Source organism: Anguilla rostrata, chromosome 4 (genome assembly GCF_018555375.3).
Source record: "Anguilla rostrata isolate EN2019 chromosome 4, ASM1855537v3, whole genome shotgun sequence".
Lineage (NCBI taxonomy): Eukaryota > Metazoa > Chordata > Actinopteri > Anguilliformes > Anguillidae > Anguilla > Anguilla rostrata.
The window spans coordinates 9,179,009-9,192,206 of record NC_057936.1 but is presented as its reverse complement, the minus strand read 5'-3'; the positions used below and the strand labels follow the sequence as shown (position 1 = coordinate 9,192,206).

The window sequence follows — 13,198 nt, the reverse complement described above, 5'->3', positions numbered from 1 at the left end:
ATAAGTATGCAGCAAACATTCCACCTATCTTCATTATCTGCACAAAGATTATGTAATATTATTCAGAATTTACCCTCGACTACTGAGTGATTATAAAGGATTCAAGATTCACTGAGAGTTTGGCACTTTTCAGGGTGAGAAATGACCACAAGGACCACAGACTCCCAGCCCTTAAGAACATTAACTTCTGTACCTTCTCACCTCACGTGAACTGACAGAATTAACACATTTCTCACATCTACACAATAAAGCCAAAACTTGGGGGTATTTTGTGTTTTTCATGCTTCTTTTTCCTGCCCGATTACATCATCACAATATTTGCCCTTATGATGGTTTAAGGTGAACCATTGATATCACATTGAATAATAATGCAAGAATGGCATCCTGGCCACCAGGGGGCTTGCATAAAGTGTTTCAAACCACAGATGGATACTTACACCCGAGAAAGAAAATGTTTCTACTTGGTTGTCAGGTTTATGTTACAAAATGTACAAGTTCTTGAAAATAAGATACCGATTGTAAAATCAAAAATAAGTCAAAATGAATTAATACAGCAAGAAATTAGAAATATTTAGGCCTATTAAAATATATATATTGAATCTTACAAACCTATCCAGACATATATTTCCCCCATTAATGTACTGTGTGCGCTTGTGCACATAGGGCCAAGTTACTTGAAATAATTTGTAAACATTGTGTCCTTGCTTTGTGCACTACTTTGTATAATGTGAGTGAGCTATGATAGCCAATATAGTTATAGCTCGGCCTAATTTTGATATCATGCTTATATTTTATTAATTTGAATGAATGACTTATAGACTATTCTTTATATATGTGAGTAACTTTGAATTTTTGTAAGTTGAAAACTTGTTTTTCTTCAGATTAAATTTGAGATTATCATGACTTCAAAATATATTGTTTTTATGCTGTTTATTTTTAAAAGTAATATTCCTTTCTTCCATAAATAAAAACATAAAAGAAAATGCATTAGTTTTTCAGAAGCTGCTCTATAAAAAGAAAATATGCTTCCACCTTGCTTCTAGAGTTCTGCTAGATTAAATATGATCACATCAAACAAATCGAAACCATGCTAAATGAACTGTAGTCTTTACAAAGGTGGCAGAAATATATTAAATTTACGCATAATATAATAATCTTCAATTTTACATTTCTGATTTTTGAAATTGCATGCAAATCACTGTGGTTAATGTCTGATTATTAACAAGAAAGGTGAAAATTAGCAAACAGAAAATAAATTCATTGATTCAATGCAATAAATTAATATTGGTTACAAAAAAATGTTGTAAACTGTTATTGTGTTTAGAAATAGTTTTAAACTTTAGCTGCAAAGTGGTTAGTCGTCCATTCAGACACTTGAAAGGCAAGATATTTGGACAAAATGCTAAATCAAAATCATGCAAAATTCCCTATGTAGTGCAGCAAGCGTACTTAATGTGTGTGTTTTGAAACACTGTGCAATAATACAGAATAAACTAGCAGTTGCATTTTTGTGTGGTACCTAAAGCACTGACAATTAAAACACAATTACCCATAATTCACTGCAAGTTTTTACAAATAAACTTAAATATTTTTGACAAAACTTGCCTTCAGAGAAGCACATAGTACTGTGTAAAATATGACAACCACATAGAATAGAATACAGCTGTTGTCTTTTACAGTGTTATGGGAAAAACCTAATCCATTTTTTGTAGTTTTGTAGAAATGCAAAGTCTTATTCTTTTTTTTAAATGAAGATACTCCTCAGAGACCAGCTGACAGAGATCGTTTATAGTTTATAGCCACATTTTTATATTAACAAAAATTAAATGTATTGGATTATTTGTCAGAAATGAGCATGAGATACAAACCTGCTGCTTTAAATTATCCATTTCTATTTTTATTCATATCACTTACTTCACTTTGCTTTTCAACATCTTTTCAACAACAAGACGTAGCCTTCTTACACTTTAATCATTATGAGTGCAGTACCTTATTTTTGCAGTTTCTCATTTAATAGTATGATTGCTTCAAGATTGAAATCCACTCTATTGTTCCGTGGTCAGCCAGTCAACAACAATGACTGGGCAGTCAACACCACGCCAGTTCATGTTAAAATAGTCCACAAAAAAAAAATCTCACAAATCTTCCAATAGCTTCACTCAGTTATTTTGTTTATATCCTTTTCAATGTAAAAATAAGAGTGAAAAAACTGTTGTGCTACTTCCAATTTTCCAATAACAAAACTCTTCTGTGTCGGTACCATAAAATCCTCTTCCCAGGTCTCTAATTGACCTATCTGCTTTCTTTATACCCAACTGCACCCAACTCCAAAAACCTAAAAAAAAGAAAAACTAACACTACAACTCCTTTGAGCTCAGTGGTCAGTATGTAAAAAAAAAAATGAAATGGGGTTACTGTAATATTAGAAAATTAGAAAATCAGACCATTCTTCTGGAACTTCACTGTAGCAGTGTCGCTCTACTCTTGTTCCTCATAGGGAGCTCCAGTTGTTTAGGAGAGCTGTTTCATGTCATACATCGGCACTTCCGCCCCTTCCCCTTTGCCTTCGTCGCCGAACTGCATTTTGCCCTCGTCCACTCTCCGGGCACCAGTCAGCTCTGACACGGGACCCTCCATCTTGCCCTCGGTCGCCACTTCGGTGTAGGTGACGTCGGGGCTGGGTTTGCGGCCCTTGGGAGGCGGGACCGGCGCGGCCCCCTCCGTGGCTCCTTCCGCCCCTTCCTGGCCCTCCGCCACGGTCCTCTCCTTCTTCAGGTTCAGCTTGGCCGGCACGTTCTTCGCTATCGACTCCTTGAGCCGCTCCCCGGACTGCTTTAGCCGCTCGCCGGACTGGCGTATCTTCTCCCTGCGCTCGGCCGTCACAATGCGCCCGCCCAGGCGGTTGACCCTGGAGCCCAGGCTGTCCTTGGTCTTGGTCAGGTTCTCCCGGGAGAACGTCGCCTTGATGCTCTCGATGCGCTTCAGGCCCGTCTTCTTCAGGCGGCCCGCGGTGGACGAGGTTGCCTCCTCCACCACCATGTACTCCTCGTCTGACGACATCTCGGGCGGGGGATCGATGGCGTCCGGCTCGTCGGCAGGGCCCTCTGCTCCAGCTCCTTTCGTCGCCTTCGCAGCCGGCACTGAGGGGATCTCATTATCCCCCTGTTGAGAGAATAAAGTCACAATTGTAACTGTAAATCCGTCCATCCATCCATTATCTATACCCGCTTATCCTGAGCAGGGTCACGGGGGCGCTGGAGCCTATCCCAGCATGCATTGGGCAAGAGGCAGGAATACACCCTGGACAGGCCGCCAATCTATCGCAGGGCTGTAACTGTAAATGCACAATAATAATAATAATAATAATAATAATAATAATAATAATAATCTGCTGTAACTTAAAAATGCCAAAATATTTCACACGACAAATCACTATATATAAATATATATATAAATCACAAATCACAATATATAAAATGAAATGTGCTCATAGAATAAAATGCCTAAAAATATATTGTCTTATCATATAATTTATATATTTTTGGTCATATAGTGTATTTGCACCTGAATCTTTGCTGGACTATTTACCTGCTATGCAGAGGCAGCTTAGATTCTGTGGCTTTTATTCTGAAAATCATATGATCTTAAGCCAGGGTATTTACTGTATAGATGTAAATACTATGTGCAGTGGTTGAAAAGAGGTGCTCAAGGATTGCTGTACCCTTAAGAACAATGGTAGATATGATTTGTCCGTAGTATTTGAAAGCTCCCTAATCACAAGAGTACACCACACAGCCTCATTATTAATACAGACATTCTCATGAACTGACTGTTCATAAAGTCTGCCTATGGGTAAAAAGTCAGCTGTTTTGAACCATCAGAGACTTCAATTGGTTAAACTTCAATCAACCTGTCGAATTGGGCTCTAGCTTTACTGATTAAAAGTGTCTGCAAGGCTCTAGGGAAGGTATTTTGTAGAAAAAACATTTCAGAATCCAAATTAGTTGTGATTCCAACGTGCAAGTTGAAAAACGAATGTAAAAACATGATGCTGAGAAGTGTGTCGATCCACAATTTTACAGAAAATGATATACTGCGGCTAGAGCAGACTTATCTGCGCACCAATAAAAGGAGGGTTTTGAGTTAGCAGAGCAGGTGTCTTCCAGTTTGTCATCTCACTGGCTGCTGCCCTGAATCCTAACCCAGTGAATGTGCAATTCCACACAGTATCAGGTTTAAACCCACTGATCTCCCTTTCAGTCCAGGGATCAGAGACCCCTTACATTGGGTCGAGTTACCCATTAAATCACTGACCACAATTAAATGTTTAATCCAATTCAAGTTTTCTTTGTAAATATCTCTGTAATTACTGAAATAATACAGCGAAATAGTAATAGTTACTGAGAGTGCAGCAGTTTGTAACGTGCCAAAGTAGAATAGATATTATATTTGCTAACTATTTCATAAGAATTTAAAAGGACATAGGGGGTTTCTCATTAACATTGACAATAACAACTCTGCATCTTGAAAAGTCGCGGTTAAGGTTTTGGGCATCGTTACATTGTACCTTTGAGTAGCTAAACAGTAAAAACAGAATTAAAGCCTGAGAAACCTCTGCACATACTGTACTCCAAATTATTCTCACCCTTTATAAGGATGAAAAAAACATAAAACTGTATAAAACAGACAGTGCAGAATGGAAATGATTAGCTTTTCATACTGGGTCAATGGTAATTTCCAAAATTCGGCTTCTGAGAGAAGTTTCACAGTGGAAACAACTGGAATCATTTTTTCAACAACCCTAGTTCAACCCTAGAGTGCTGACACAGCACACAACCAAAGCAAACAGGCACACAAGCAGGAATCAGCTTCATGATTCACACCAACATGACCCCAGTCACTGAGCTCTACCTCTCCAGCACGATCAAGTCATCTGCAATGTGTCAGATTACATTATTTAATCAAATCAAAGCCACTCACAAGATTTTACCAATTACTGTAAATACAGACATACAGTCACTGTTAGGGCTCTGTCCCGAGTTGGCAATGTGCGCAACTATTAATTGACAAAACATTTCCTCACAGTGAAATCAGTAGCGCTCATTAAGGTGACACCTTAATCTGAATGCCTTAAACGATCTTGTCGGTCTCTAAAACACATTCACTTGGTAACCCACTGCTGGTTATAAACTCGCTCTGTCCACCAAGGATTTCCCGCTCAAGCTACCTGCACGTCCACATAAAAGAGCCTGTGTTCGTAACAACGAGTGAATCACACAGAATCATGGAGAGAAGAAGAGCCACATAGTGCCCTAAACAACTATATTTTTTCATTGGATGAGTTTGGAAGGTTTCAAGAATAATTCTTGAGCGCATGTTGAGGGATAGGAAGGGATTAAGAATTGAGAATGTGACAGATGTGACGTTTAGCCTACATGTTTTTCTGTTTTTGAGTGAGGTTTCTCACAAGACATCCTCACTGAAGGTGCTGCAAAGGCTCATGTTTTTGTTATCACATTTTGATTGACGGGTTTAGAAGCATAATCCGGTTCTTTATTTCAAATAAAAATGCAAAAAGGCTAATTAATTTCATTTGCTTATTAATTTCAATTGCAATTGGAAAAACTACATTGGATTTTCATTTGCGTCACCCTATTACCGTGAGTAGGTGGTTGACCATTCAACTTGCAAAGTAAGACAACCAATTGAATAGACAACTGCTGTTCATCCCCTACAAGACCTCCCTACTAACCAAGCTCTCAATCACGGTTGATGGCACCGTAGTGACTGCCTCTCATTCTGCAAAGAGCTGTGGCAGCAGGGCGACTTGCACCTCCTGCCATCCAGGTAAATGGTTCTCACACGTCCCTACCACAGAGCATTTCCACCCTAGCTCCCCAGTGGTGGAACGAACTCCCTGTTCCTCTACAAACCACTGCCTCATTACCAATACTATCACCACTCAAGTATTACATCTGGGTATTTTTACTTAACAACTTTTTAAGAAAGTATACTCAATTAGCATACTCAATATAGTAGGTGAGTCCGCTGATTCAGACACACCCCCTGATTCTACATTGATTGATTGATTGAAGACCAAGATTCATTATTTAGTAGAATCAGATATCAACATGCTGGGCTGAAACAAATACCTGCACCCACATCGACCGGATAAGATTGAACGCCCCTGTTATTCACTACAAAGCAATGGTACCAAAACTCTGCCATGGGGACCCTTGTGTATGTTGGTTTTTGTTCCAACCACACTTGCAATCCCAGAGTCATTGTGTTAAGTTAACACAATGCAGGTTTGCCTCATTATCATTTGCTTTGTCTTTGAATTCTTCATTATCTACCAAATTTAATGGCCATGTGTCCACACTTTCACCAATTAGGAGTCTATTTGGACGGAGTGTGGCACAGTGGGTAAGGAACTGCGCTTGTAACCGAAAGGTTGCAGGTTCGCTTCCTGGGTAAGGACACTGCCGTTGTACCCTTAAGCAAGGTACTTAACCTGCATTGCTTCAGTATATATCCAGCTGTATAAATGGATACAATGTAAAGTGCTATGTAAAAAAAGTTGTGTAAGTCGCTCTGGATAAGAGCGTCTGCTAAATGCCTGTAATGTAATGTAATGTATTTGTACACCTAAGTCATTTGATCATCGGACAAAATTTTTAAACCTCTCTTTATGTAATTGTTTGCAATATAGCACAACGTGAATTTGGGTACTTTTAGGCCATGTCTGAATCAGTGCACTTGCCTACTGTTGCCTACTATTTAGTACACTGGATGAGTGTTCATTTTCCTTCAACAACAGCGACATGTGAGCATTGCCGCACTGTAACGAAACGCCTTACAATACTTCTACAGTACGGCTGGAAAATAGTATGGAGAATATTTGTCTTTGAAGAGATGTTTAAAAATCTAAGAATCATTAGCATGTTTGTTATTTGAAAATATATTATCTTTATTTGTGCTCAGCAGTAAATTGACAAGTACTTGCATTAAGATGCTAAAAAGGTGAAAATTTGCCTGTATTAAGTGTTCAGGGGTTAGATTCATAGTATAATATACGGAATGTTGCATGCATTACATAATGACCTTTCGCTCCAAAAAAAGCTCAATTACATTTGCAGTTATTTGCCAGTGAAGCGTAAATCATAGGCCTTTAATGCAGAATGAATTCCTATTACTACACCCTTGGCACTGGTTTTACTTAATATTTTAAGTTGATTATTGATATATTTATAATATATGATTCCAAATTAATAAAACATCAAATGAAAGAAATCAAATTTGTGAAATAAATTAAAAAAAACAAATCTGTGAACATCCTTGACATTTAATATTCTAAAAGTGATTACAACAAATGTTTTCTGTACCAGCAGAAGATACAATCTTTTGTGTTCCAATGGAAAATGTCATATTAACATTTGTAATTAAAATCAGGGATTAAAATTATTTTACAAATTTTGTTTTGGTTCTCAGTACTTAACTATCCATTGCATTGGTGCTTGCCTGCTTACCCTTGTGAGCAGTTGGAATGAAGCATCCAATAGCAAGCCAAGATTAGACTCAAAGTAGAACTTTGTTGGCTGGCGAGCCTGCCTTGTCAAACTGACATTGGCTGTCTGTAGCATATTACGTTTCATAGGGGCAGCACACAACCCCTTTTCTGGACTGCAGTTCATCACGTGTCCCTGACAGTAGCAGCAGGGAAAGTCATGTGCTAAGAATAATTGGACCACTATGGATGGAACTTGCAGCTGCCTGCTTTCAAGGCTGACAAACTCCACCCATCAGCTGTTTCTTGGTCTACTGGGGAAAGTACCTTGCTCCATTCAGGCTCCACCACATGAGAAGCATTCTACCACAACGCAGTCCTGTGCTTCTTTTCCTATCAGTCATGTTATGTGAGCTGCACCAAAAACATATTTAAACACACAGGTTGCCCTATTTACATTGTTGTGCACCATCCATGTTTTACGAACAACAGTTTCAAAGCATTTATATTCAGAGAACTTAAGGGGATTCCTCACGATGTCCCTCTTCCATTTTACTTACTGTGTAATGCTCAGGATTGTATCCTGCACAAGGACCTTCCAAAGGCCAAAGTGAAAAGCCTATTCTGTATCCTTATTGTGGTTAAATCCTTTGCACTGAACTGTTTGAGCATGGAATTACAATAGTCTCCACATGCAATGAAAAAATACATTTTATCTGTCTTCGTGTGTTTAACATTGATGAATCTCTTGTGATAAACTGGGAGACTGTAACTGACTTGTTTCTTTCTAGAAGATTCTGCAGGCCTAATGCATTGTGCCTACACACAACTTAATGAGTGGCTTGCTTTGGCCTTGTTGTTTAAACTCTTTTTCAAGTTGCTGTAGGCAGTTGCTGGGCTTACCTGGTAGATGACAACCCGGAACTTGTTCTTGGTTAGCAGCTCCCCTTGCGTGGTCTCCACCTTCTTGACCCGCAGGTTCTGCTTCTCCAGACGAACCCGCACGTCCTTGATGTTGGCGCCGACCTTGCGGGTCTTCTCCAGCAGCTTGTCCACCGTGCTGCTGGTGTTGGTGTGGTCCTTGGCCAGCTTGAGTACCTCGGACTGGATGTTCTTCACGTTGCCCTCCAGCTCCAGCTGCCGCTCCTCCATGCGCTGCTGGCACGCCTGCACCTCGTTGATGATGCCCGCCACCCGCTCCAGCAAGGACAGGAGGTTCAGGGGCTGAGCCGTCTCATCTTCAACGCCTGACACTTCAAATTTGTCCGCCATGGTTGGGATTCAGTACCACTCTCGATCCAGGTGAAGATACAGACACAGCGCTCTCTGAAAGCACCCTCCTTTTTTCTTCAGCAGCAAAAAACAGAACCCGGGGTCACGGACTCTCACCAGCCTGGGATTCTCGGAGCTGTGGACCCAGATCCAGTGTGGCAGAGCGCAGGAGATAAGAGCTGGAGAGGATCTCACTGCGACTGGAGCTTCGCTGGGACTCGCAGCGAAATAATGTGGAGACCACCTGCCCCAGTGCGGGCTGCTTATTTCTGTCGGATCGGAGAAGGCAGCAATACCACACAGAGCGCAGAGAGGGAGAGAGAGGGGTGCAACATTGACACCACACATGTTTCATGGTTAAAAATACTTTTTGTAAGGTGACACTTTTGGATGCTGGAATAATGGAAGTCCCCCTTCCATTCCCCCTCTGTTACACCCTGAGTGATTCATTCATTTTTTCAATTTTACACTGCACTTTAATTAGTTTAGAAATATGTGCATGTATGCATGTCCCAATGCACACACACACAGACACATAGATGTACAGATATAGTATACACGCACACAGCGAGCTCCATAATGTTTGGGACAAAGACATATTTTTTCTTGACTTGGCTCGGTACTCTGTACTCTGTACTGAACAATTCACGTGTGGTTAAAGTGTGCATTCTCTGTTTTAAGGGTATTTTCACCATTTAAAAATGACGGCACTTGTTATACAAAGTCCCCTCATTCCAGGGCTCCATAATGTTTGGGACAAATGGCATCACAGGTGTTTCTATTTAATCTGCCATTTTCAATTACTTCTTTAAGAGAGGTATAAGAGAGCCTTCAGTTTCTAACTTTGATTCCAGGCTTTTGATTGCCTTGCCTGTCTGTTAGTCTGTTATTGGCATTTGTCAACATGAGGACCAGATCTGTGCTAATGAAAGCCAAGGAAGCCATTATGAGGCTGAGAAATAAGGAAAAATAAAATCAACTGTTTGGAACATCATTAAGAAGAAAAAGCACTGGTGAGCTCAGAAATCACTCTTCTAGCAATTGTCTGTGTTATGATAGGCTGCATACGCTTAAGGGATCATTTTTAAGTAATCACATTCAGGTGAATAGAGGTAAATAAGCATAAAGTAATTCTGTACTGGAATCTACACATAGCATTTATGAAACGTGGCTTGGATTAATAAATAGTTTGGTTGCCCTTTTCTTTCTCTTGAATAACAGTAAGTATACATTTGTGGATGAAATCATTGGTCTGTTATAACTTTCAATTCCTGACTTCATGGTAGAAGGACCCAGAGAGTGGGTTTTAACAAGATCATTGGCGTAGCCTGATAATGTGCAATGGACCTCATGAGCTCTGATGTACCAGCCCTCATCTCATGTCAGACTGCACAGAAAATGACTGAAATAACTGGATGGGAAGAGTAAAATCTCTATCAGTATTATGTCAGGCATCTATGCGTTCACATTTTGTAATAGTGTAATGTCTAACCTTGCCTATATTGTGTAATGGCTTCACAGAAAATGGTGTATTCTTTCTGGTGGCTCTGTAGAGTTGTCTGTTATGACACTACAATACCAAGACATAACATTGCATTATCAAGCTGAGATAGTGTTCATCCTTGGTGAGGTAATTCTAGAGCAGCGCCAGCAAACTGACCTTGCCCACAGTATGGCTAAATCCAGGATCAAAATGCTTTGGTGACCAGTCAGCAAAATTAATGCACCTGTTTACCAGCTATTGTGTTGCCTTCCTTTCCCTAGTGTTAAACTCAAATCTATATTGCTGATGAGGATTGTTTGAATGAACTGGAAAGAAAGAAAAACCTTTGAGCAATAATATTAGTGCTAGGTTAGCAAGATAAATCCTCAGGCCATGGGCAAATGATACACAGCACCATATAATGGCTGGTTGCTGCATATAGCTCTCGATTGATCTGAATTCTGTTGATGTCAATGGTGTGGTGTGCGCCACAGTCAACACCACTCATAAGGCAAGGATCCAAAATATTATTACATGGCAACTTTACAAACTTGTTCATATATGGATACAATACAGTGTGCATTAGTTTCGTGGAGCTGCTCAGTGGCCAACAATAGAGGATTGCGGTTGTACTGGGCAGCTCCCAGGTGTGAATGTGTATGAGTGTGAAGCAGGGTGTACCTGCAAAAGAGCATCCGTGCTCAGTGAAAAATAAAATCATGGTTTTCAGAGCTAAGATCAATAATAAACTTGGCCCCAACCTCATTCATTCATGTATTACAGTTCCTGTACTTGAGCAGCATGCATTTCTAACCATGTACAGCACAGCTAATGACTAAGGCACACAGAAAAATCCTCATAAAAAATGGTTTATGTCCATGGACATTCAGTGCTGAAAACCGGTTCAATGATCCTTAGATGTGTAGGCAGGGTATACAGTTTAGTTATGTGTCTTTGTGCATTTGCATGTACATCTCTCCCTTTTGTCTCTGAAGGATTCTGTTTCTGACTGGCTTAAAATAGCATGATAGTCCCCTCCCTTAATGCTTAGCCACCATATACTGTCATGTTTAAAAATAGACCTCCTTCGTGGGTTTTGTCCTTTGACGCTGGTCATTATTGCTGTAAACCCCCTACCCCCTCGCTGCTGCCAATAAGACATTCTATAATTTAACAGATGACAAAACAGCAGGATGCAAATTGCCATGGTTTTTTTGGTTTGCTGTGAAGTGAACATTGGAAGCAGGACATGGGCGGTTTTGTTGTCTATTGCCCTATCCTCCGGGTCCACTTTTATTTTTATTTCTGTTCAGAATATCAAAAGGTCAGGATGCGTACGCTTCTGTCCCCTAGCGACGCGAGCAAGACGATCCCGCCTCAAGGGGCGACAGGCATGTCCCACGGGGGGCCGACGAATCTCCTCAAATTGAAGCCGGCAGCTGCTGCAGTCCCCTCAGCCCTGTCCTATAATTACACAGCAGAAAGCTTCTCTCATTCACGTCAGCCTGCCCCTCTCGCGCCCCTCCTCTCCTCCCCTGTCCCAAATACAACTCAACAGTGATTCTATTTTCATGCAGTGAAGCGCTGATCTTTGATTCTCATTCTGAATTCTGTGGAAAAGCTTTTTTTTAATTCAATTTGCGCACCGATTTTTTGAGTCAACCAAAACTGCTGAATTTGGAGAAACATGTTATGAATGTAGTTTGAAGGATAAACATTTACAAAAGTTTTCATTGTGGATACAATATTACTGCCACTACTCAGAAATTTTGGAACTATTATCATTAATGAAAGATAACAATGATAATATACTACCAGTGCAAAAAATATTGCAATATGTCCAATGCGCCCCTGAACTTTACCAGACGCTGCCCCATAGCACGTGGATGTCTTCATTACAAGGCTGAAATGTAATAAATAGAAACTAAGTTTAAGTATGGGGGGCACAAACAGACACACAGACACACAGACACACACAATGCGATGTTAGAAGTTTTTTTGTGTTTTGGTGGTGCCTTGTAGTTTTCATTAAACCAAATAAATCTGATTTTATGATTACATTTTTTCCTAAGGGTTTAAGAATGTGCTACTGAGTATTCATTTACTCAAGTAAACCATCTCACCCCTGTTGCAAATCAAGAAAAACACACTGCTCTCATTCAAGACAAATACAGTACTACTACACTGTACACATACAGTGAGGTATCCTGTTAAAAAAATATTGCATTTCAATGACCGCCATTTGATTTAAAAATGTCATTGGAAGTTAATAAAAAGGTAACTTCTCACTGATAATTCTAAATATTTTTTCAACATAAATAACAGTTTCATAATATTGGTCAGGTATTCTCTGAGGTATCTGCATATATAATAATTTAAAGATAAATCAATTAACTTTTAGGCTATTGTATCATAAATTGAATAACATTCAGGAATGACCTATACAGAATGCACACACAATACTATCCAGTATTTGTAAATACAAAAACAAAACTAAAAAACAGTCTTAAAATGAGAAAAGAAACAACTGTGGATGGTATTGGTTGGGGTTGGGGTTGGGGTTGGGTTGTAGAATATTACAATGGCTCCCCCCCATCACAGTACATAGATGTTAGGGTTAGGGTTAGGGTTAGGGTTAGGATTAGGGTTAGGGTTAGGGTTAGGGTGCCCTGCCCTGCCCTGCCCTGGTATGTGATCTTCTAATTTAAGCAAGCATTATATTCAGTTTTAATCTTACAAATCAGCATAAGTTTAGTAGTAACTCAAATTCAGTGAAAAATCTAGGCATATTAGAATCAAATTGTTAGAGTTGAGTTCTGCATTATATATTCCAAATTGAAAAAGTATATAATTTGAGATGATTCAAGATTAAAAAGGTCACTTGTCTTGGAAATGTAAACAATGGGAATGCAATATACTCATTAAAAAAAAAACAA

The 13,198-nt window shown here is 39.6% G+C and overlaps 1 protein-coding gene across 1 annotated transcript; it reads right to left on the bottom strand.

Annotated features, from left to right (window-relative positions):
- Nucleotides 1–454: 454 nt before the first annotated feature.
- On the bottom strand, nt 455–9,234 carry cavin4b (caveolae associated protein 4b). The gene is made up of 2 exons (XM_064330486.1): nt 8,411–9,234; nt 455–3,162 (listed from the first exon to the last, which is right to left on the bottom strand). Exons 1-2 carry the CDS (start codon nt 8,777–8,779, stop codon nt 2,512–2,514), a joined length of 1,020 nt encoding a protein of 339 aa, XP_064186556.1. The 5' UTR covers nt 8,780–9,234; the 3' UTR covers nt 455–2,511.
- Between the last annotated feature and the right edge of the window lie 3,964 nt (nt 9,235–13,198).